General features: G+C 63.4%; 1 protein-coding gene across 8 annotated transcripts in view; it reads left to right on the forward strand.

Annotated features, from left to right (window-relative positions):
- Positions 1 to 24,087, forward strand: part of ANO1 (anoctamin 1) — a 159,432-nt gene extending 135,345 nt beyond the window's left edge. For all 8 annotated transcript variants that reach the window (XM_047879411.1, XM_047879413.1, XM_047879410.1 and 5 more), the window contains 10 exons: positions 1,761 to 1,962; positions 2,091 to 2,202; positions 4,881 to 4,938; positions 6,731 to 6,831; positions 7,539 to 7,684; positions 10,481 to 10,633; positions 14,925 to 14,977; positions 16,902 to 17,086; positions 21,153 to 21,258; positions 22,839 to 24,087. In XM_047879411.1, the coding sequence (XP_047735367.1) occupies positions 1,761 to 1,962; positions 2,091 to 2,202; positions 4,881 to 4,938; positions 6,731 to 6,831; positions 7,539 to 7,684; positions 10,481 to 10,633; positions 14,925 to 14,977; positions 16,902 to 17,086; positions 21,153 to 21,258; positions 22,839 to 23,081 (1,359 nt within the window). In that variant the 3' untranslated portion in view covers positions 23,082 to 24,087. The remainder of the gene's footprint in view (positions 1 to 1,760; positions 1,963 to 2,090; positions 2,203 to 4,880; positions 4,939 to 6,730; positions 6,832 to 7,538; positions 7,685 to 10,480; positions 10,634 to 14,924; positions 14,978 to 16,901; positions 17,087 to 21,152; positions 21,259 to 22,838) is intronic.
- Positions 24,088 to 24,358: the final 271 nt, after the last annotated feature.

Genomic DNA, 24,358 nt, shown 5'->3' on the forward strand with positions numbered 1-24,358 from the left:
GGCACTGTACAAAGGACCGGCCCCTTGCCCAGCTTTACATTAGAGTTTCACACGGCCCCCAGCCCTGTGGGCTGATACCCAGGGGCCTGGGGTTGGCCTCTGTGGACCTGACCGGTGCTGAGTGCGTATCCAGCGGCCTGAGGGCCTTGCGGGACGTCTCTCACTGAGTCCTGGAAACCTGCCTGGCCTGATACCTCCCCCTCCTGCTGATGAGGACACAGGCCACGGGGCTCGTCCCTCCCTCCAGGCCACCAGGCAGGAGGTGGTAGGCCCAGGTGCCACTCAGGCATCCTGCCCCCGGAGCCCCCCTGCTCTGTGTGAACCCAACTGGAGGTGGGGGGCGTGCCTTTGTCCCTCATGGATGAATCAGCCACGGCTCTGTCCCCCGCCCAGGAGCTTCATTCACCGAGCACACGCTGGTTGAGTGTGCCCCCACGTTCCTGGTCCCTGGAAGGCCAGTGTGAACACGCCGGCTAGACCCCCGTGGCCCTTTTGACCCAGAGGGGGGATAGCCCGCGGGCAGTGAGACCGTTGTGGGGGCGCACAGCCCCTTGGTGGGGAGAGGGGGACACCCTCCCCACTGAGTCATCCTGCGGGCCAGCCGCCCTGTCCCCACCTCCACGTGCTGCCTGGGGCCGTCTCTGGGGCCAGGGTGGTGCCCTCCCCTGGGTGGGGCCCTTTGGCAGGAGAGAGGGAGTTTCCGAGGAAAGCCCTCATTCCCGGGGCTGGCCGGGGAACTCGGTCAGGGTGTGGCGTGGGCTGCAGAAGCTTCCTGAGCGGGGCGTGGTCACCACCGGGCACCCACAGATGTGTGCAGAGTGAAGTTTAAAATAGGAGCTTTCCTAGATTTCTGATGGCTGCAGCCTTGCTCGGGGGGGGAGGGGAGGGGAAGCCACAAGTTTTCCAGGCTGTGACCTGAGACACAGAGGACAACCCCACGCCTCTGCATCATGGTCCCGGTCCCGGGAGCCATGAGGGACCAGCCTAACCGGGCAGGGCCTGCCCTCCCCACCCTTAACGGGAAGAAGTGACACGGGTCACGCAGAAGGGAACAGAAAAAGCACAGAGTCTGGCCCACAGGTGGAGTTGGGCTTGGTCCACAGCTGGGCTCAGCCACCCTCATTCTCAGTGCGTCCTTGGGGCCGGGGGGGGGGGGGAGCTGCCTGTGTCCTCCTGCCAGTGCAGGACAGCTTGAGAGTAAAGATGGAATCATCCGTGGGGAGTTAGGGCCTCTGAGGAAAAGGAAGAGGAACCCAGAGCTCCACACGGACTAAAGTCACCGTCCCAGCCAGCGCACCCCCCCCCCCACCCCCGCCTCGGTTACCGAACGCCTCCTGCTCAGGGCCACACTGTGGGCAGAACCTGCCCCCCCAAGTCAGCCTGGCTCGCACACACCAGGCCAGCCCCGGGGGTTCCAACCACCCTGTGCCCTGTTGGGGTCCGTGGGTGGGGAAGGAGGCACGGTGCCCCACGGCAGGTGGCAGAGAGACCCCGTGAATGTCAGGCTGGGTGGACTCACCTGGTGAATCCCGGCTCGAGCTGGGTGACCTGGCCTGCTTACCTAGCCTCTCCGAACTCAGTGCCTTTTTTCAGAAAACAGAAACCAGTCCCTCGTTCATCTGTCCATGAAGATTTGCCAGCCTAGAGCCCTGGCATTGAGAGGGTGACAGGAGCCCATGTCTGTGTCGAGCCTGAATTGCTGTAGGCTTGGGGCTGGAGCTAGGCGTGTGGGGGTCTGACGGGATCTCCTCCCCCCGCAGATTGCCGTGACCTTCGCCATCGTCCTGGGAGTCATCATCTACAGGATCTCCACCGCAGCCGCCTTAGCCATGAACTCCTCCCCGTCCGTGCGGTCCAACATCCGGGTCACGGTCACGGCCACCGCGGTCATCATCAACCTGGTGGTCATCATCCTCCTGGACGAGGTCTATGGCTGCATAGCCAGGTGGCTCACCAAGATTGGTGAGTGCGGGCCCCAGGCGACCATGGCCGCCTTCCCGCTGGGGGGCCTTGGGCTGGCCCCTCACCCTCTCTGGGCTTCACTCACGTGAGAGGGGAATACGTGGTTACGTGCATCTCACCCCTTCTAGAAGTCCCAAAGACAGAGAAGAGCTTCGAGGAGAGGCTGATCTTCAAGGCTTTCCTGCTGAAGTTCGTGAATTCCTACACCCCCATCTTTTACGTGGCTTTCTTCAAAGGCAGGTAGGGACTTCACTTACTGAAACTCACGGTCTCTCCCAACACGGTCCTCCCGGTGCAGGAGAGACTCTCCTCCCCATCTCCCTGCAGGCCGGGGGCCAAGGCCCAGGGCAGAGCGGTCAGTGTGGTTCTCACTGCCACCGAACCCATGGAGAGGCCTGGCTTCTACAGGGGTGCCAGACAGCAGGGACCCCGGGTAGCAGGAGGGACCCCGGGCAGGAGGGACCCTGGGCAGGAGGGACCCCAGACAGCAGGGACCCGGGGCAGGAGGGACCCCAGATGGGAGGGACCCCAGACACCAGGGACCCCGGGCAGGAGGGACCCCAGGCAGGAGGGACCCCCAGACACCAGGGACCCCAGGCAGGAGGGACCCCGGGCAGGAGGGACCCTGGGCAGGAGGGACCCCAGACGGGAGGGACCCCAGACACCAGGGACCATGGGGAGCAAGGACCCCGGGCAGCAGCGATCCCAGACAGAAGGGACCCCAGATAGTAGGGACCCCAGGCAGCAGGGACCCCAGACAGGAGGGACCCCAGACAGTAGGGACCCTGGGCAGGAGGGACCCAGACACAGGGACCCGGGGCAGGAGGGACCCCAGGCAGGAGGGACCCCAGACAGCAGGGACCTGGGGCAGGAGGGATCCCAGATGGGAGGGACCCCAGAACCCAGGGACCCCGGGCAGGAGGGACCCCAGTCGGGAGGGACCCCAGACACCAGGGACCCCGGGCAGGAGGGACCCCGGGCAGGAGGGACCCCAGACAGGAGGGACCCTGGGCAGGAGGGACTCCAGACAGCAGGGACCCGGGGCAGGAGGGACCCCAGACAGGAGGGACCCCAGACAGGAGGGACCCCAGGCAGGAGGGACCCCAGACGGGAGGGACCCCAGACAGGAGGGACCCCAGGCAGGAGGGACCCCAGACGGGAGGGACCCCAGACACCAGGGACCGTGGGAAGCAGGGACCCCGGGCAGCAGCGATCCCAGACAGAAGAGACCCCAGATAGTAGGGACCCCAGGCAGCAGGGACCCCAGACAGGAGGGACCCCAGACAGTAGGAACCCTGGGCAGGAGGGACCCCAGACGGGAGGGACCCCAGATACCAGGGACCCCGGGCAGGAGGGACCCCAGACGGGAGGACCCCAGACACCAGGGACCCCGGGCAGGAGGGACCCCAGACGGGAGGGACCCCAGACACCAGGGACCCCGGGCAGGAGGGACCCCGGGCAGGAGGGACCCCAGACAGGAGGGACCCTGGGCAGGAGGGACTCCAGACAGCAGGGACCCAGGGCAGGAGGGACCCCAGACAGGAGGGACCCCAGACAGGAGGGACTCCGGGCAGGAAGGATCCCAGACGGGAGGGACCCCAGACACCAGGGACCGTGGGGAGCAGGGACCCAGACACAGGGACTCGGGGCAGGAGGCACCCCAGGCAGGAGGGACCCTGGGCAGGAGGGACCCCAGACAGCAGAGACCCGGACAGGAGGGACCCCAGATGGGAGGGACCCCAGACACCAGGGACCCCGGGCAGGAGGGACCCCAGACAGGAGGGACCCCAGACACCAGGGAACATGGGAAGCAGGGACCCTGGGCAGCAGGGACCCCAGACAGCAGGGACCCAGGGCAGGAGGGACCCCAGACGGGAGGAACCCCAGACAGCAGGGACCGTGGGAAGCAGGGACCCCGGGCAGCAGCGATCCCAGACAGGAGGGACCCCAGATAGTAGGGACCCCAGGCAGCAGGGACCCCAGACACCAGGGACCCCAGGCAGGAGCGGCCCCAGACAGGAGGGACCCCAGACAGGAGGGACCCCAGTCAGCAGGGACCCCAGGCAGCAGGGACCCCAGGCAGCAGGGACCTGGGGCAGGAGGGACCCCAGATAGTAGGGACCCCAGGCAGCAGGGACCCCAGACAGGAGGGACCCGAGGAACCAGGGACCCCGGGCAGCGGGGACCCTCAACAACAGGACCCCAGGCAGCAGAGCCCTGGGCAGTGAGCTCCAGGTGCCCTCACAGGGGGGCGGGCTGACTGGAGAGGATTAGGGTTGCAGGAGAAGGTAGGACAAGGCAGTCATGGCCAGCTTGCTGTTCCAGCTAGTGGTGTGGCGAACCCTGTGCCGGGACCCTCTGAGCCGCCCTGGGCTTGGAGGGGCTTGTGACTCACCCCCCAAGACTCCCCAGCACCCCTCCTGCCAGGAGCTAGCGGGTGTGATCCCAGAATTCCTCCAAAGTCTTCTTCCTCAGCATCGTGTGATTTAGTGGCCACCGTCCCATGCCAGAGCCCAGCCAAGGGGTCCAGGCTCCCCTGAGATCATGCATGACAGCGGGGCAGGACCTGAGAGGTCCCCGCCCTGAACGTCCTGCAGGAGGCCGAGAAGCTGCCTCAGGGACCTCCCCTCCCCCACCTGACTTGACCGTGGCAGGTGGAACGGTCTGCCCTCCAGCTGCCTCGCCTCAGTTCCCCACCCCCGCCCTGCTGCCCGGGGCCGGAGGGGCGGGGCCTTCCCTCTGGTTTCCCTCTGAAGTTCCGTCTCGTCTCGTCTCACCCCCGTGGGTTTGGGAGTAATACACAGCACGGCAGTCCTGGCTCAGCCTGGGGGTGTGCTCGGGGTGGGGGGGGGGCTCCAGCCCCCTCCTCGGGGTCTCCCCGCGCTGCCCCTCCTCTCCCACTGCCCGCCTTGTTGCAGGTTTGTCGGCCGCCCGGGTGACTACGTGTACATTTTCCGTTCTTTCCGGATGGAGGAGGTAACTGACCCCGTGTTCCGTTCTGCTTCCCTGGTTGTGTCCCCACGGCAGACTCGGCAGAAGCAGATGTTGTCAAGTAGCGTTTCCCTCCTTCTTGGGGGAGTCCTTTTCTGCTGTCCGGCCGCTGGGGTGGGGTTTTGATCTCACTTGGTGTGTCCACGTAGGATTACCCCCAAAGGAGAAACCAAAGAACGATGCCAGTTGTATTCCCCCCCCCCCCCTTTTCTAGCATCTAGAATGTTTTTGTCTCTGGTTAGAATGGATTCGTGGGGGAGAAACAGAGCTTCATTGTTTGACTTTAACATAGAAAGGCCCACCTCTCTCCCCTAAATCTGTGCTGGTGGCCTTTGGCTTTTGCTTGGCCGATCCAGCCACCGTGGGTCTGGTTAGCGCACCTGCCACTCAGTTGGCTCTCGCAGCCCCGTCAGACCAAGCCGGGGCCCCAGGGCCGCCCGTGGCTCAGGCCTCAGGAACAGTCAGCCAGTTTAATGCCCAGGATAATTCAGCTTATTGGAAAACAAGGGATAGGTCTTCTGATAAAGACCCTGTGAAGCACAGTAGAGAGCATGGGGGTGGGCTTCAGGTACAGGGTGATCTGGCTGCCCAGGGCACAGCCTAGAGGTTCAGCCCCCTGAGTGCCGGCCCCTGAACGTCCCAAGACGTGGGCCTCACCCGCAGTAACATGTTTGCAAAAGGACCGTGAAGCGATCTCCCCTTCTATGATTCGTTCTTTACGTAAATGATACCCTGCCAAATTCTTTAATAGTCGCAGGAATTGGAGAAATGCCTTTGTAAAATGAATAGAGCAAAGGACATCCATTTTTTAAATGAAATTGTGGCTCTCCAACATAAATTGTAAAAAATGTTGTCCTGGGCCTATAGAGGGGTCAGCTCTGCCCCAGAGGGCCGCCCAGTGTCCCGTGAGCTCTCTTCACTTGGACAAGTGAAGCTTCTGGTCCGTCACCTGCCTGCCCATCACCCAGCCTAAGGCGGTTGGTGCAGGCCCAGCAAGGACAGGGGACAGGGACGTCAGACCTCAGAGGGGTGGCCAGCTGCCTCACCACGTGGCTTCCCAACTACACAGGCCCCGGCCTGCCGCGGCCACACGGGGGGACCGTAGATGGACAGTGGTTCGTGGGACCAGGCCGCTGTAGCCAAAGACCACAGATCAGGTGGCCCCGAAACAACAGGAATGTATATTCTCTTACGGCTCTAGAGGCCGGAAGCCCAAAATCAAGGAGCCAACAGGGCTGTGCTCCCTTTGAAGGCTCAGGAGCGGGCTCTCCAGGCCTCTGTCCCGACATCCTCGGCTGGCCCGCCAATCTCTGTCTGTGTCTTCAGACAGTCTTCTGTGTATCTGTGTGTTTTCTCTTCTCACGAGGACACCAGTGACGGGATCAGGGCCCACCCTACTACAGTGTGACCTCGTCTTAACTCGGTCACGTCTACAAAGACTCTTTTTCCAACTAAGGTCATACTCTGTGGTTCTGGGGGTTAGGATGCGGACATATCTCTGTGAAAGACACATTCAACCCACAACATGAGGGTTGACCTCCCCTCGCTGGGGGCTGCGGCCGTCTCTCCAGGATGGGCAGGGGAAGGGGGGCCTGATGCCCCTGCTCTCTGTCCCCCAGTGGGGGAGGGGCTAATGCACCTGCTATCTGTCCCGCAGTTGGGGGGTGGGGGCCTGATGCACCTGCTCTCTGTCCCGCAGTGGGGGTGGAGGGCTGATGCACCTCCTCTCTGTCCCCCAGTGGGGGAGGGGCTAACGCACCTGCTCTCTGTCCCGCAGTGTGCCCCAGGGGGCTGCCTGATGGAGCTCTGTATCCAGCTCAGCATCATCATGCTGGGCAAGCAGCTCATTCAAAACAACCTGTTTGAGATCGGCATCCCGTGAGTAGCGTGTGGCCTTGGGTCCGAGTAGAGCGGGGGGCGGGGGATGGGGCCCTATGGGGCCCCGGGGGGGCTCTGGGGTGGTCTGAGTGGGCGACAGGTGGCGTGGGGTCTGGACCAGGATGGGGCACCAGGAACAGGGAGATGGGGAGGGCGGGCGGGGGGAGGCAGGGCAGAGCCACCCCGTGGGGGACGAGGAGGGGGTGGAGGCCGAGATGACCCCCTGCTCCCCAGCGGGCTGAGGATTCGGGGCGCTGACAGGCACCCTCAGACACGCGAGCCGGCTCCCTGTGATCAGCAGGTGGACCCCCTGGAGGCTCTGTGTCCTTACCTCGTGCCCTTTGAGAGTCGTGCCCCGCTCCCTCTCCACGGCCGCCTGCCCTCTGGAATCAGGGACACTGGACGCTTTTCAGTGACCCACGCCCCGCCCCCACCGCGCTGTCCCCTGACACCTGCCGGGCCCTTCCTGGGGCTTCAGGTGGCCGTGTGCCCTCCCTGCACCCGTTGCCCTCTGTCAAAAACCAAGCGAGGACACTCGACCCCTGCCTCTGGGGGAGGGCAGGGGAAATCCCGGACGGAGAGGCGCTCCCAGCGCGTTAGGGCTTAAAACACACACCGGCTCCGAGAATTAGAAACGCGACTCGCAGGGGACGGGCCCCGAGCCGTCTTCCCAGACACCTGGCCGCAGTGACGCCGTGTCCCCTCAGGAAGATGAAGAAGTTCATCCGCTACCTGAGGCTCCGGCGCCAGAGCCCCCCCGCCCACGACGAGTACGGGAGGAAGAGGCAGCGCTACGAGGCGGATTACACGCTGGAGCCTTTCGCCGGCCTCACCCCAGAGTACATGGAGATGAGTGAGTGGGGGCGGGGCGCCTGGGGGGGGGGGCTCCCGCAGCCCCGTGCACCGGAGAGGCCCCCGGGGGGCTCAGCGGCTTGAGCGTGCGACCCTTGATCTCGGGCCGGGTCGTGATCCCCCGGCTCGTGAGCCGAGCCCCGCGTGGGGCGCAGACAGAGCCTGCCTGGGATTTCCTCTCCGGCTCTGCCCTGCCCCTCCTCGTGCTCTCTCTCAAGATAAAGAAGTAAACTGGAAAATAAAAGGAGATGACGCAGGGGCGGAACCATGTCACCAAGCAGCCGTGTCTCTGGACGGGAGGATACTCAGAGGTGGCACAGCACCCTGAGCGGGGCCAGAGAGAGAAGTGGGGAAAGGGCGGGTGCAGCCTGCACGGCCACCTGGAGCCCCTCGGCCCCACCTCCCCCCTCCATTCCCGCCAGACCGGCCCCCTCGCCGTTACCCAAACACTCATGGCTGCCACGGGGCCTTTGCACTAGCCGTGCCCTGCCTCCCTAATATCTGCGTGACTTACTCTCTCCCTTCGGACCCCACCAGAGGGGTCTTCCTGACCACATGTTTAAAGGGGCAGCCCCTGCCCTGCCAGCTGTGACCCTGGGCCTCCTCCCCTGCTCTGACACCTGGCACCAGCCGGCCTCTCAAGTCCCCGTCGTGCCTTCGCCTCTATCCCCCGGCGGAGTGAGGGAAGTCCTGTGACAGCAGGACCCTTTTTTCTCTTCACGGCCGTACCCCCTACACCTAGAACGGATCCCGGCAGGCAGGGGTGACCCTCCTCCCGGACCCCAGGGCTGAGACCAGACAGCCAGGGAGGGAGCGGGCCCACGGCGGTCCTCCGAGGTGTATGGTGGGCATTCGTACATGTGCGTTTGGAGAATAGACAAGCAAAGGTGGTCAGGGAGACCCCGGCGGAGGGGCCCCAGAGCGGAGGGCCCCTGGCCACCACGGACAGCACGTTTTAAATGCCAGCTCCGGGACCAGGTCTGTGCAGGGTGCGGCCTGGGACCTAGCCTTGGTAACAGATACCCGCACAAGGCAGCGTGGCCCCCTCGCGTGCCCCTCGCCTGCTAGCTCAGTGTCCTACCCAGCTCCCCAGATGATTTGTCAAGAAGCACCTCGCCGTTGACTCAGAAGGAAAAGCGCGTTAAGACTTTGAAAACTGGAGACGGTGCCGTGTTCAGGTTCCATTCTCTTTTCTCCTGCAACGAAATCCGAGATGAACCAGAGATGGTCGGGGGGCTCCCTCGCCCTCGTGGACCTCCGCGGACCCCCATGGGCCTGCTCCCTCCCTGGCTGTCTAGTCTCAGCCCTGGGGTCCAGGAGGAGGGTCACCCCTGCCTGCCCGAGGCCAGCGGGAGACCAGGCAGCGAGAAAAGTGGCCCGTCACCGGCTGGGAGACAGGTGCCCCCCCAGATTTGGATTCCTGGGGCGGCCGGAGGTTACGTCCCGCTTTCCTGTTGGGTACGGTAAGACCCTGGGGCAGGCCCCTGCCCGCCCGGGGAGCGGCCCACCCTGTGGCCCACGCCGTACCCGCTGCCGGTCTCCTCCTGGAGGACAGACCCCCCCCCCGAACGCCCGTGGCACACAACGCCCGAGACCGGAAAGAAGGCGCAGCTGGGAGCCCAGCCCCAAGCCATCTCCGGCTTCCCTGCCCGCTTCGAGATCCACCAACAGGAGGCAGCACCGGGCGCGAGCGGGGACCCCACGGCCCCGGGCACCAGCAGCCCACACGGGGCCCACAGCCAAGCTCGTCTGAGGCCTCCATCACCTCTAGAGCCGCCTTCAGGCAAGGCCACGTCCATACAAGCGTCCCACGGAGGCCCCCGGGCCCAGGGAGAAGCCAGCGGCCCGGCTCCCAGACGGAGGCTCCCCTGGGGCCCCCACCTGCGGCGCTAACAATGGCCACACTCAGCCTGCCAGGCACACGGTGACATTCTGCCGGCTTCCTTGTTTACCGCCTGGCAGCCAGGGCCCTTGGACATACTGTACAGTTCCTGAACCGGCCTCCCCCGTTCGGTTCCGTGCAGCAACCTTTACCTGACCTCTCCCCGGAGGCCGGCTCTGCGCTGGCCGCGGCGCCCGAGGGCGAAGCCCCACCGCCGGCTTGCTGACCGTGAGGGTGATGGGCAAGAGGAGGGACACGAGGCGGACCGTCCTGGACAGTGGGCCCCGCCGGCTCCCCGAGGCCCCATGGGAGGGGACGACGGGGCTCTGGGAGACTAGGGATGGTGGCGGGACCCCTGGCTGCTCAGGACTGCCCCCGCCAGGCCCTTGTCAGCCCAGGCACGGCAAGGGCACCGAGGCTGGGCCTTCCTGCGCACAGGGCCTTTTCCCCGTGATCTGTTAGGATGAGATGTTCGATACGCGAGTGCATACCCGTTATTCTGGGGTCAACGCTGAGGGCCAGAGCAAAATGTGGAATCTTCCCTACAGCCCCCTCCTAGCCCGGGGTCACCCAGGGTTGCGGTGGGTGTGTCCCCAGGGCCCTCCTTATGTGGGTGCAGGGGCCACGTCAGAGGCAGGACGCGAGCCAGGCCCAGCCCACGCAGTTCAGCTTGCGGCCCGTGGGGCCGTGCATCCTGCCGTGGGGTTCTGGCCGTGGGGGCCGCCGCCACGGGGTCCCACTCTAGAGATCCGCCCTGGGGGCCGCCGCCGCGGAGTCCCACTCTAGAGATCCGCCCTGGGGGCCGCCGCCGCGGGGTCCCACTCTAGAGATCCGCCCTGGGGGCCGCCGCCGCGGGGTCCCACTGTGGGGGCCGAGGGGCGCGGCGACGAGCTAATTGTCCTGCTGTCCTTGCAGTAATCCAGTTTGGCTTCGTCACCTTGTTCGTCGCGTCCTTCCCCCTGGCCCCGCTGTTCGCGCTGCTGAATAACATCATCGAGATCCGCCTGGACGCCAAAAAGTTTGTCACCGAGCTCCGCAGGCCGGTGGCCGTCAGAGCCAAAGACATCGGTGAGTGACCCTCGGGAGCTGGCTCTCAGGGCACGCCGGGTTTGGGGAGGGCGTCCTGCTCCCCAGGAGCCTGACCCAGAGCCGGAGGAGTGGGGTCAGGCACGTGTCCCCCTGGGCTCCTTGCCGCGCCTGTGCTGGATGGAGACTCGGGGGCCGGGTGTGGGGGGCTCGAGACGTCGAGGCTCCTGCACGCCCCCGCCCCAGCCCCGGGCCTCCTGAGAGCGTCAGTGCCTCGGACGTGTGCGTGTCCCCTCAGCCTGCTGCACGAGGAGGCCCCCAAGGTGCACGTGCCCTCCCAGGCCCTCCGCACCCCCCCTCTCCTGTCCGTGTGGCCCCCGGAGCACAGACGGAGCTAGACAGACGGGCAGTCTGTAGCGTGTCGTGTATTCAGTCAGCATTCACAAACAGGGAAGGGGAGGCGGGAAGGGGCCCCTCCCACTGACGCACGAAGGGCACTGCATGGCCCACGGGGTGTTAACCCCAGGTCACTAAGGGTTCCTCATGGGGGCGCAGGAGAGAGGCGGAGGGTTTCGGGAGGCCGCGTTTGCGGGGATCGTGGGAACTGACCACAGTGTCACCCGTGAGGGTGATTCTCTCCACGTGAGTCGACTTAACTAAACCAGGACACCGTTTTCAAGGTGAAGGCAAGGAAGGTCCCGCTGTGTCTTGAAATGAGATGGAAAATCACAAAGATGTATTGAAGTCCCGTTTCACACAACTTTAGTTAGAACGGCCCGTCTGTGCTCAGTGACAGAAGACACAAAGATTGAGTGGCCTGTTAGGCAAGTTGTCACTTTCCTGAGACCAGGGCGGGATGCCATCAGGGCAGACGTAATCTTGCTGAGCCGTGGGGGCTCCTCCGGCACCTGGCCCCCGGATCATCCTTGTGGGAAACGCCTGCCACCCACGTGGACGACTCAGACAGTGCCACGCTTTGAGGATGAACCCCGGAGGGTTTACGCCGGGTTTGGGGGAGGGGCCTTGACCATTTCCTGGGGCCTTCAGTGTCGGGTCCTCCGAGGAACCTCTCGAGGAAGCTTGGGGAAATCCTCAGTCCCGTTTACTGGATGGGGAGACTGAGGCCAGGTAGTTAACAACGCTGAGTGGGAACCGGAGACGGGAAGCCCCCAGCACCCCCCACCCCCGCCCCCGGTCTCCCGTTCCTGTGCACGTCCGTGAGGAGAGGCTCTGCCTGGAAAAGCTTACGTTGCACACCAAAGTCCCCAGAAGGAAAGGGCCGCTTGCCAGGCGCTCCCTGGACAGCCCTTGGGAATTCTGGAGCCCTGTGGCGGTAAAGACAAGAGTGTGGCCTCCCCGACAAAGGCCTGATTCTCAGGCGCCCAAAGGCCCCGGGCGAGCCCACAGCGGGTGTGTGTTTGCTTTGGGCCCCTTGGCTTGTCAGTGCTTCCCCTGTGGCCGCGTCCTGAAACTCGCCAACCCATCGGGCTGAGAGGGAGCGCCTGGGCACCTCCCCTCCCTGCCGGCCGCCAGTGAGGCTGGGACGCCCGTCTTCATTCTTTTGCCCACGCCTCCCCTTTTCTCCCCGTTCTTACGGGTCAGCTGCTCACTTCCTGGTTCCTGTCTGCTTGGTTGGAGGCATAAGCTGCCGGGTTTTCCCGGGGTGTTTACGGGCTCCTTCACCATAACCTTTCCTCGAACAGGCCTCTGTGTTGCTCCTGTGATCCGTGTGCGCCCCGAGGGGACACGCGGCCCCAGGGGCCCCCACGGCCTGCGCCCAGGCGCCAGGGGCGGCTCCGAGGGGAGGCGCTGCGGGGACCCAGCTCCCTGCCAGGGGAGCCCGGCCCCAGCTTCCCAGCCCTGACCTGTGGACACCAGGCTCTTTGGAGCCTTCCTGGCGAACAGCCGCTGCCCGCGTTCAGCTCCTGGGCACCACGTGTGTCGGGCGAGACTGAACACCTGCCCATCTCGTTCTCGGAAATGGGGTTTAGCGTCCCCCGGTGCGGCGGGGACACCTTGAAGACTGAGACCGCGCCCCCCCCCCCCCCCCCCCCCCCGCCAAGATTCTCAAGGAGCCGGAAGGTTTTCATCTTGTATCTGGAGCTCATTGGAGCATCGTGTGCTCTCTACAGCGTGTGGCCAAGTAGCTCAGAGGGACGGTCAAGACGCAGACAGAGACTGACCCTGCGGGCGGGGCTGGCGTCCTGGGTTTGCTCGTCTTGAATAAGACCCCGTGATTTCGGCACGGGGCCCCCCAGCGGATCTCGGGTCTAGACACACAGAGACGTCCTGGGGCCCATGGGCCGGGCTCCTCAACACTCCCATTGCCCAGGCTTGCCTCCTGTGGCCCGTTGGCCTGTCACCTGTCTCCTTTCCACGCACTGCGCTCGGGTGGGTCCGCCTCCCCGGGGAGTGCCAGGCTTACCCATGGCCCAGCGCCTCATCTGCGAGGTCTCAAACCCAGTGCCCGCAGGGCCAGGCAGCCACGTGAAGGAGTGAACAGAGGCCCAGAGGATGCTCTCATGGCACAGAGCAGCGGGCACTCCCTTCGTCCGTGACCCGTCCTCCCCGCTCAGCGGGGACTGGACTTGGGAGGCTTCCGTGGTGGCTCCGGCCTGCAGAGAACAGAACCGCAGTGTGTGGCCCGGCCAGGAGGGGGCGCCCCCACAGCCATGGCGCCGTGCCAGCCCCCGCGGACCAGAGCGGGGCTCTCTCTCTCTCTCTCTCAGGGGCTGCGGGTCCAGGTTTTTAAAAACACATCATCCTGCTTTGCAAGCACCAATGTTTTTTAAGTCACACGTGAGCGAGCTCGACGAAACACCCTCGTGCCAGGATGTGAAGGGCTCTCCGCCCTCTTGCGGGCACTCGGCAAACGCGGACCCGGGAGCGCCGAGCCCCCAGGTGCCAGACAGCACGCTGGACGCCAGGAGAGACGCAGGGAGGAGCAGCTCGCGGCCCGCAGCCCGCCCCGGAGCCCGGATTCTGCAGAAGGGTCTCCCAGCCCCGAGCAGCAGGCAGGAAGCACCGGCAGCTGACCTTGCGGGGACGCGTCACCCCTGCCAGGGCCGCGGCCCGCTCACCCCCGTCCCCGCCGGCCACCGTGAGGGGAGACAGGCAGGGTGGGTGCCCGTCCGTGCTGTTCCGGCGGGAAGGCGCCTTGAGAGCCGCCCCGGTCGTGGAGAAGGTCCGGTCCTGGCTCCCTCGGGTGCTGGAGCTGCTCGCCGGAGGCAGGGAGGCCACCCTCGCTTCCCACGCGGCCTGGCGGAGTCGGGTCTGCGGCACGGAGCTCAGCGGCTGCGTCTGAGCCTGCGGCCTCCGCTTCTGGGCCCCGCAGGCCTGCACTGTTGCTGTCTTTGCACACACCACGGGCCCGGGTGGCCCCCCAGCACCCCCCGCGAGGGCAGAAATGCCCACGTGTAGCTCTCCCTGGCCATGCCTGCAGCGGTCTCTGCCCTGGGTGCAGGAACCCCACCCCACCGTCCTGTTGCATGACGACAGGAGCACCAGACCGCTGTCCCCATCTCAGATGGGTCCCCATCTCAGATGGGTCCGGGACAGGGAGGGACCACCGGGACTGGGCTCTGAGCCCACCAGCTGCCCGTGACACGTGCCTGGCCCGACGGGGCCCCGCTAGGCTGGAGGAGGAGGGGGGCAGTCAGGGGCCTAAGGGGCAAGGCCGCCCGGGGCCCTCAGACAGGGCACTTCCTCCCCGGGCCCTGCTCCCCTCACCTCTGCCGGGGAGGCCGGCAGAGGAACATGCGTTTGTCCGGTGCTGGGCGGGGCCCCCTCTGCTCAGCCGTGATTAGGTGCAGGACAACCCCGGGCTGGCGGAAACCGGGGCTCCCGGACGGGAAGCGTCTCGCACCTCGCTGCTGCCACGTGAAACTCAGGTCGTGAGGCCGGCGTCGCCAGCCAGGGGCCCCGGTACTGCTCTTTGGCCCTGACACTACGTCTGGTCTGTCCCTAGACACAGTCCTAGGACCACAGCCGAACCTCCTAGGGCCACACCCGAACCTCGGACCCTTAGGGGCAGGAACCGCACCCAAAGTGAGTCTTGTCTCTCTAGAAGGAAGGGCTTTATCCACGCCAGTTAGCAGTGTGAACAGGTTCACGGGAGAGGCAACAGCTGATTTGAAGCACCTCTTTCAGAAGCTACAACTTGCAGATTACAAACAGCTCTGTCGTCAGCCAGGGCCGCCCCCCCCCCGCCCGGAGCTCCAGAACATCTCCTCACCGCCATATGCATCACAGCGGGCCCACTGGCCGGCAAGCCCGAGTCACTGAGATCCGGGTGCAAGGGGGGGGTCTTGAAACCGCTGCTCTCCTCCCCCAGGAATCTGGTACAATATTCTCCGAGGTGTCGGGAAGCTGGCGGTCATCATCAACGTAAGTGACGCCGGGGACGTCTGCCGAGTGGAGGCCCCGGCCGAGCTGACACGCGGCGGGGCGCCCTTCGCAGGGAAGCTGGGTGGGGTCCCTGCCTCCGACTCCGGTGCGGCCCCAGCCTGGCGGAAGCATCTCCTGTCTAGACACGTCCCTTGCTCGTATTGAGGGGTTGGGACGAGCGGTGGACGGGAATGGGAAGTTCTTCTCGACCTTGTTCTATAACCGTGAGCCAAATTCTCCGTATGTCCACCCTGGCTCTTAGGTCCACTCTCTCCCCAGCGTCCTGAGAATACGAGAGAGAGAGAAAGAGAGAAGACAGAAATGACTCCGTAGCAATCATTCTGTTCCTCTTTTTAAAACTTAGCTTTTCCCCTTTATATAAAACGCATGCCTATTCTTCAGAGGTTCCGGAAACGCAGAAACATGCAGATAAGGGGGCGAAGCCTGCCATTCCCCCCCCCACCCCCCCCCACCCCCCCCCCCCCCCCACACACACACCTGGAGCTCGCAAAGCATTTTGCTTTCCCTACCAGACTCCTGCCCGGGCAGCCCTCCTCCCCAGAATCTCATCCACACCTTCCTGCCCCATGGTGCCACCCACCCTCCCACCCCCTCCCGCCTCTGAGCCTACAGGTTAGAAGAGCAGTGGCCCCTCTGTCATGCTAACCAGCCCTCAGTCTCCCCCGCAGCCGCCCATCTAGGTCCACGTGACCGTGCTGGGGCCAGGACCGCCCTGGGCTGAGCTGTCCGGTGGTCCCTAACACATGCTTCTGCGCCCAAGGCTGAGCCCCAGGCGTGCAAACCCCAGACAGCCTCACGGGTCCACCACCCTGGGACCCTCGGCCCTCCGCCTTCTGGTCGTGCCCGAGCCCCCAGAAGCTGCCTGTTTGCACACAGGCGACTGCTCTCAGGAGTAGGCACAGCCTGGGGCCTGCACCATGCTGGGTCGGGGTCGGGGTCAGGGTCAGGGCGAGGCCTGGGGATCGGGCCCCCACAGCACAGGAAGTAAAGCTCAGTCGCGGAGAAGGGACCCTCAGAGTCCTCCGACGCTGCTTCCCCTGCTGGTGGCCGCCGCCCCCCTGCCCAGTCGAGGCTTTGAAACCCCTCGTTAAAGGGCCACGGCGGGCAGAGCAGGCACCCTGGACAGCGACAGCCTCTCATCCTGACCTGGGTGGCTGAGCACAGGGCTCTGAGGCGGAGGGTGGTGCTGGAACAGGGGACAGTCTCCCTGGGGCACAGGGGTGCTGCGAGCAGCCGGAAACATCTCATGGGAACAACCAACAGCAGTAGTAATGGCAGCTAACATTTATCGAGCATCTAGAATCTTCCAGGCCCTTCCAGGCTCTTTGCACACATCCACCCACTCACACACACGACCTTCAGGGAGGGGGCTGTCATGGCCCACCTTACGTTTGAGACTACAGAGGCACAGAGAGGTCAGGCGACTTGCCCACCACCACACAGCCAGAAAGAGGCCGGGCTGGACCTCACCTGAGGCTGTCAGGCTCCGGGGCCCTGCCCTGCTGTTGGCACCACACGGGCTGCCCCCAGAGACGGCTCTGGAATACATGGCCATTTACAAAGACCTTCCTACTCCCACGTTCCCTCTCAAGCGAGCCAGGAAGGTGAAGCACGCGGAGCACAGAGAGGTTAGGTGACCCACCCAAGGCCACACAGCCGGTGAGAGGCAGCATTCGTCCCCGGGCCTTCTTGCTCGGGGTGTCCTATTCCCTGCCCCCAGGCCCTCCCCTTCGGCCACCGGGGGGGCCTCCGGGAGTGCCTGGGACTCTCATTTCTTTGCTCAACACGCTGCTCACATGGCCAGCTCGTGGGCAGAGGGTCACATGGCCAGGCCCGCTCGGGGCAAGCCCCCCCCCCCCCCCCAGCCGGGGGTCCGCGCTCACCCCGCTGTCCCCTGGCCCAGGCGTTCGTGATCTCCTTCACGTCCGACTTCATCCCTCGCCTGGTGTACCTGTACATGTACAGCCAGAACGGGACCATGCACGGCTTCGTCAACCACACCCTCTCCTCCTTCAATGTCAGTGACTTCCAGAACGGCACGGCCCCCAACGACCCCCTGGATCTGGGCTACGAGGTGCAGATCTGCAGGTACGGCTCTCAGCATCTCTCTCGGGGCGCTTCTGGGCAAACCCCAGTTCGAGTGAGGGCTCTTTCAGGGGCAAGCCCCAGAATGGTAGCACCAGGAGGGGCTTTATTGGTTCCTTTGGTCGTTGAGCAATTGCTTTCGTGTTTATTTAGTATTTTGAGAGAGAGAGAGAGAGAGAGAGAACGTGAGCAGGGGAGGGCCAGAGAGAGAGGATCCCAAGCAGGCCCCGCACTGTCAGTGCAGAACCGGATACGGAGCTCGGACTCATGAACTGTGAGATCATGACCGGAGGTGAAATCAAGAGTCAGACGTTGACCGACTGGGCCACCCAGGTGCCCCCTGTGAGCTCCTTTAACTAAGAAGGCCAGGACAGCTTCAGGCATGGCTGGATCCAGGGGTCACAGCTTGCCATCCGGCCCCCCCTCTGGCACCGCCTCCCAGCTTTGCCTTACTCCGTGGTGGTATTGTGTTCTGGCAGGCAGTGAAGACGCCCTCTCTGCTCAGCCAGGCCAGGGGCAGAACGTCTTTCTCAAGAGTCGGGGTTGAATCTCGCTGGCCTGCCCATCCCTAAGGGAAGCACTGTGGCCAGAGGGTAGACCGGATCCGGCGTGGGAGGCAGAGCTGAGACCTGGCCATGCCCTGGGCCTCTTCCCCGCCTGGGTTAGGGTCTGCGGACCCGGGAGCGTGTGGCACGGTCCCAGCTATCCAGGGACCTTGCTGCAGATCAGTGTAGAGGGGAGGCAGGTGAAGGGTGGATGGGGGGGGGGGGGGAGGCGGGGGTGGTAAGTGCAGGGGCAGGGCAATGCGGACAAAAGCAGGGAGGAGGGAACCGGTGTGAGCTCGTCTAACTCAGCTGAGATTCAGAGACGCGAGACCTCGGAGGCCAAAAGCCCAGCCACGGAGCCCGTGCGGTAGAGCTGGGCGGGTCCTTGCCCCACCTTACACATAGCCCGATAGACTCGTTCATACGTCTCCATCCCCTTGACCAACTGAAGGGGAGTTGGGGCGGGGGTGGGGGGCGACTGCCAGGCTCCAGGGTACCGACGGCAGCAAGAAAAAACAGGCCCAGGAACTGGAAAACCAGCAGCACCGGGGCCTTTGGAAAAGGGAAGCAGGCCTGCCTGGCTTCAGGGCTCCGGAGGTCCTGTGGACAGCAGGCGCTCGCGGCTGGCCCTGCGTGACGACAGCCAGGGCGGGGACGGCAGCAGAAAGGAGCGAGTGAGAGCGAGGCCGGCCAGGTAGAGAAGGCGCGTAACACAGCCAGTCCCGCGACATAGCCCGGTTCCCAGAAGCCCACCCACCGACTCGCTTCGGCGGGCTCGGAACCGGGCACGGAAATCCCAGGAAAGGCCCTGAATGGTCTGCTGCCAGCTTCGGGGTGGTGACCTGGGGAGGGGACGGCGTGGGGGGCTGGAAGTGCAGGGAAGGGGGCCTCCGGCCCCCTGGGTTTCTTCTCCACCAGCGCCTCGTCTGTGTTGTCTGAAGGCTCCACGCTAAGCACACAGGCTTGACCCACGTTGCTAAGGGTCCGTTTTAGAGCAAAAATCATAACGAACAGAGAAGGCACAGAGATGTGCTCACGTTATCAGAAATTCCCTCTGAAATGTCAGTGTTGCCATTTACGAGGTTAGCCTCGGGTTCCGGAGCCAGACGTTGGGTCCCAGACACCGGCTGAGGAAGCAGCTCCGTCCCATGCATCAGCCCAGGGTCCTGGCCACGTGGGGGAGGGGCCAGGGACACAGGGCCGGGACCCATTTGTAAGTGTCCTGTTTTTTCCCCCATGGACTCAGAAGACCGTGGGTCAGACCGCTCCGCTCCCTGGGATTCAGGCCCCAGCCAAGCCTTACCCCCCCTCCCCCCCCCCCCCCCCCCCCCCCGCCCCAACCCTTGGCCAAGATCCTGCACCGCGGGCCTGGGAGCTCCGGGCCTCTGCCAGCCGCACCCACGCACGCTGCCTCTCACAGGAATTGGTGGCAGGGGGTGCGCCAGCCTGGGGCGGCAGGTGTGGAGAGACGCAGAGCAGCACTGAGAACTGCACCAAGATAGGCACTGTCCCATCTGATCGTCACAGCCACCCCCAGAGAGAGCGTTAGTATCCTCCCCATGGGGGCTGGCAGGCAGAGCCGGGAAGGGGAGAGTAAGACCGTCTCTGATAGAGGTCGGTGCAGATGGCAGCAGGTGGCATCGGGACAGGTCTGTAAGTGGGCTTTGAGGGATGCGTAGGAGTTTGCCAGGGGGGCCCAAACATACTTTCCAGCACAGACAGGAAAGGGAGGAGCAGGTGTGTGTGGCCTCTGACGCTGGAAGAACAGGGGCTGCCTGTTCCCATCAGAGAGCAGGTCGAGCGAGTCCTGTGTCACCGTGCAGCTGGCACCCAAGTGCGCGTTCCCCCGCCCGGTCCTGTCTCTGGGTTTGGCAGCTCAGTGCCGAGTGGTTCCTCAGAGACTCCCATCCAGCTCGCTCCGGAAATAAAGCTCCGTGGGTGAGGGGCCCTGTCTGTAGTGGGTTCCCGAGTGGCCACCCCTGAAACGGGGGCTGGAATGTAGTAGCTGTTCAATAAATGCTTCTAGTGTGACTGAGAAGATGGCGACTGAGGCCCAGAGGGGCCAGGCCGTTGCTCGGGAACACACAGCAAGGCGGTCACTGGTTCTGGATGCAGGCCAGGGCTGTGCCCGCAGAGCCAGGTGCTTACTCTTCTGGTCCCCTCCACTGGACCTCAGCTTTTCGGTGCCCAGCAGGTGCGCCTACAGCCCGGCCCCCGGAAACCGCCCCCGCCACAGCTCTGATGGCTTTGGGGAAGCCTTTGCCATGCGTAGCACAGGGTCAGCGCCATTAAAGCCAACAGCACCCCCTGAACTTGGAGGGCCTGGGTGGAGGCGGGACCCTGGGTTGTCGTCCTCACCCCGCCTCCGCAGACTGGTCATCTCGGGACCTCTGAGAATGAGAGGGCGGGCCGGGCCCTCTGAAGCGGGGGGGGGGGGGGGGGGGGGGGGGGGCAGTGCGCGATGGCAGGGCGGTGACAGGCAGGCAGTGAGGACGGTGCTCTGTGGAACGAGGGTCAGTCGGGGAGAGGGTGTCCGCCCAGGCAAGGGGCAGCGGGCAGCGTCTACACCTGGTAACCCAGGGAGGGGGATGGGCCGGTGTCATGTGGAGATAAGGAGGGGACAGCCAAGAAGCTTCAGCTGGAAGAGAGGAAGGAGGTGCCCCTGCGGTGCTGGGTCCCGTGGGGCCGGCAGGCAGGGGGACAGTTGACTGGCGGGTCCTGTCCCCACCAGTCGCGTGTTTGACCTCATACTTGGGCTGCTTTCGGAGAATGTGTGTGTTGGTCTGTTTTCCAGCAGTCTCCTCAGTAGACAGGAGAGACTGGAGAGGTGGGTTTCAAACCTGGGGTTCGTGGAACCCAGCGGGCGTCTTGTGGACGGTGGGCATTGGGCTGAGGTTGGGGGGCTCCAGGCTTGGGAAACCAGGCGCCCCCACTTGCTCTGTGTGACCCACTAGAGTCTCAGGTGAGATTCCTGTTAGGAAGAAGGGCTTTGCTGCCTTTAAAAGTCTGGAACCTCATGGGGCGCCCGGGGGGCTCAGTCGGTTCAGCGTCCGGCTTCGGCTCAGGTCATGATCTCGAAGTTAGTGGGTTCGAGCCCCGTGTCGGGCTCTGTGCCGACAGCTCAGAGCCTGCAGCCTGCTTCGGATTCTGTGTCTCTCTCTCTCTCTCAAAAATAAACAAAGATTACAAAATAAAAAAGTTTGGAACCCCAGGACCGGATGGTCCCAGAGTCGCCTGCTGTGAGCTCACGGATGGGCCCGTGGGGCCACGTGGCGGTGTCTGCGTTTTGCACGGAAGCCCCTCGGGCCCTGCCCAGCCCTCGGGGGTCCAGGCCCCGCCCTCCAACACCGAGAGTGACTCACCCACCGTGTGAGCGGCTGGTCTGGAGCCTCTTCCGCCAGGGAGGGCCGCCCGCGGTGGTGGTGGCTGGAGAGCTGGCCGAGGCCTTCCTGAGGCCGCAGGGCGCCGGCCGGAATCCCGGTTCCTGCTCAAAGACCCACACTGATGCCTGGCCATCTCTGCAGGTACAAGGACTACCGGGAGCCCCCGTGGTCAGAGCACAAGTATGACATCTCCAAGGACTTCTGGGCCGTGCTGGCAGCCCGGCTGGCCTTTGTCATTGTCTTCCAGGTGCGGAAGGTCCCCGTTTCCAGAAGGTTTGAGGATTGGGCACTGGGGAAGCACCGTGAGCCCAGGACAGGGTCGGAGGGCAGGAGCTGGCCAGCAATGGGGACGTTGAGAGGCCTGGGGAACTTACCCTGAGGCCCCCGAGGAAGGGACCTGAGGTCACCATAGCTCCATATAAGTGGCTTTTATTGAAGGAGACAGTCTCCCCTCTCGGCCTCTCACTGTCTCTGTGTATCAGGAGACATCCCCAGAGGACAGGACCAGTACAGGCAGGAGGCCAGTGGGTTCCCCGCTGACTGCAGACCCCAGCCAGGAGCCGGGGGACCCAGCCCCACCTGGTCTCTAGGGAGGAGACAGCTTAACTCCGAGGCCGAAGTGACTCCCAGTGGATGGGACCCCAGACTGGGGACCACACTGGTACACACAGCACCTGAGGTCCCAGAGATGGGGGAGCATCCTTAGCCACGTGGGCCCAGCCACGGTTCCATTCACGTGTGTCCCACCAGCATCTGGAATCCCAAGAACTGGGTTCAAGCCTCCGCTCTGCCTTTTACACACAATGCGGCTGCGGGCGGGACTTCTGCCCCCCCCCCCCCCCTTCCTTGAGGCTGTGCTGCCTCACCTGTCAGCTCTCCAGAACACTCTGCAATAGGAATAACTAGTGTCTGGGGCTGAGTTTACCAGAAGCAGAGCCTGAGGCAAGGATTCTGTGCAAGTGGGTTACTGGAGGAAGCCTCCCAGGAGAGGGGAAGGGAGTGCAGCGGAGAGGGAGTCTCAGCGGGAGACACTCCCCTGATCTCGCGAGAGCTCCAGAGCACGAGCCCCAGCACACGTGGGCCCACCTTGAGGCAAGAGAGCGCCTTTTGTCCGCCCATGTTGGCTGGTCATTGGCCGCAGGCCGTTCAGGCCGGGAAGAGGCAGACAGGAGGGGGCGGTTCCCTGGAGAGGAGGCAGGTGTGAGCATCAGCAGCCAGCACTGGCCGCAGCTGGGGGCTGGGGGCACCCCCCAGGAAAGGCAAGAGGGTGAGGGAGGGCGCCAGCACCACCCACAAGGTGTCTAACTCAGCCGGATGTGCTGACAAACGATCACTGGACAAGAGTTTTAAAAACAGATTTCGGTTTTTCTGTAAAAGCCCATCACTTGCTTTCTGCACACCAGAAACTTCCCCAGGGAGGGAGCGGACTTTTCGGGTAGCCCTGGGAGGCCTTGCGAGGTGAAGAAGGGGCTGTGGAATCATCAGAGACTTAGGTTCCATCCGCTTCTGTGCTATTTCTATTTTACCTACTCTCCTTAAAGCCTGACGCTCGTTGTAGGCCGATCGTATTCTTTCTTGAGCTTCCCAGCCCCGCGAGTCAGAACCACTCAGAAACTTGCTGTGTCCTGAGCTCAGCTCCCTTATAGGCGTCAGCCACCATTCCCGGATGGCCCTCTGGCTGGTTTCCTGCCTCGTTTATACCTTGTGGGAAACCAAGGCCCGGGGAGCCCAAAGTATGTGTCTGAGGTGGGCTGGGAGCGGTGGAGGGGGGCGGGGTGCAGGCGGGGGCCCTCCTCCCCACCCCCCACACACCGACTGTCCTTGCAGAACCTGGTCATGTTCATGAGTGACTTTGTGGACTGGGTCATCCCAGACATCCCCAAGGACATCAGCCAGCAGATCCACAAGGAGAAGGTCCTCATGGTGGAGCTGTTCATGAGGGAGGAGCAGGGCAAGCAGCAGCTGCTGGGCACGTGGATGGAGAAGGACCGGAAGAAGGATGAGCCCTGCAACAGTCACGGCCCCAAAGCCGGCCCGGACAGCCCCGAGTACCCCGGGGGCGCCCCGTAGCTGCCCCTGGCCTCCAGGCCGCCGGGCCCCCTCCGCCGGGCCCCGGGGCTCCTGTGCTCGTGGAGAACCTGGAAGCCCACCTCCTGATAGGACAACCTCTTCCTGTCTTCTTTTTCTGGTTTGTTTTTTTTTTTCTCCTCGTCTTTGCACAGAACTGTTACGCAGGGAATTTTTTTTATCTTTAGTATTCAAGGATAATCAAAATGATCGCTGGGGATAGGGTGATAACACGCGGGAATGCAGGCGCTTTGCAGAAACACTTCTTGGGGACCGTGGGTTTCCTTTGCAGCGGAACGTGAGCAGAGGCCTCCAGAAAGCGTCTTTTCTAACCCCGCCTGATGCCTTTAGAGAGGCGAAAAGGTGTCCCAAAGCATCGGGGCAAACGCCGTGCGGTACTGGAGGGAGAATGGAAAAATGAGGTTGACACCAGTCCCAGAAGGCATCACCTGCCTCCGGGTCGGAAAAGTCCGACGGCTTTTCATCTTCTGTTTCCGGTTAGTTCAGAAACCGAGTCACTGTGGCCAGAAAGAGGTGCCTGTGAGTTTAGAATTTGCTCTTGGAGCACCGCAGGGCTCGGGCGGCCCCGAGGAAGCAGGTGACCCGCACCTCCGGGGTCCCCACCCCCACCGCCACCGCCAGCCACACACCTGCCCCACCACCACGAGCCGAGCCGGCCTCAGAACGGTTCGTCCTCTTGGTGGGACAGAAAGAAAAAGAAAAGAAAAGAAAAGAAAACCGGGTCGACGGGAAAATGAGCAGAGAGAGAGGGCCTCGGAGGCATTTCTGAAGACGGCTTCAGGTTTCAAGAAGTCTTAAGGCATCGGGAAAACATTTGCAGCTTTAGAATATTTATTGGGTTTTTAATCAATTCTACGGTGGATGTGAGGGTTTTTTTCTGTAGCTCAAGCGTGGAAGGAGCTTATTAGTTAACCAGATATCATTGAGAGGAATTTAAAATACTGTTCCTACCAAAGATTTTTATTAATAAAGCCTTCTATTTTGGTAACACTTCTCTATATTTTTACTTACAGGAATGTTACTGTTGGACAGTTACCACTTTAACGCTTGTAAAAGCAAGTCTCCTAGATGACATGAGCATTCTAAATTTGCAGCAATTACCCTAACCAATTACCTGAAGTTTCTCAAGCACCGAGAGAAACACAGGAAATGTTTCACCAAAGAAAGGGAAGAAAGCGTGAAAGTGTTTGTCTTGAACATGCGGTCGGGTGTGATATGATTCCCTTAGGTCGCCAACTGTGATCGAAGTCCGTAGGTGC

The sequence above is a fragment of the Prionailurus viverrinus genome, chromosome D1 (genome assembly GCF_022837055.1).
Source record: "Prionailurus viverrinus isolate Anna chromosome D1, UM_Priviv_1.0, whole genome shotgun sequence".
NCBI lineage: Eukaryota > Metazoa > Chordata > Mammalia > Carnivora > Felidae > Prionailurus > Prionailurus viverrinus.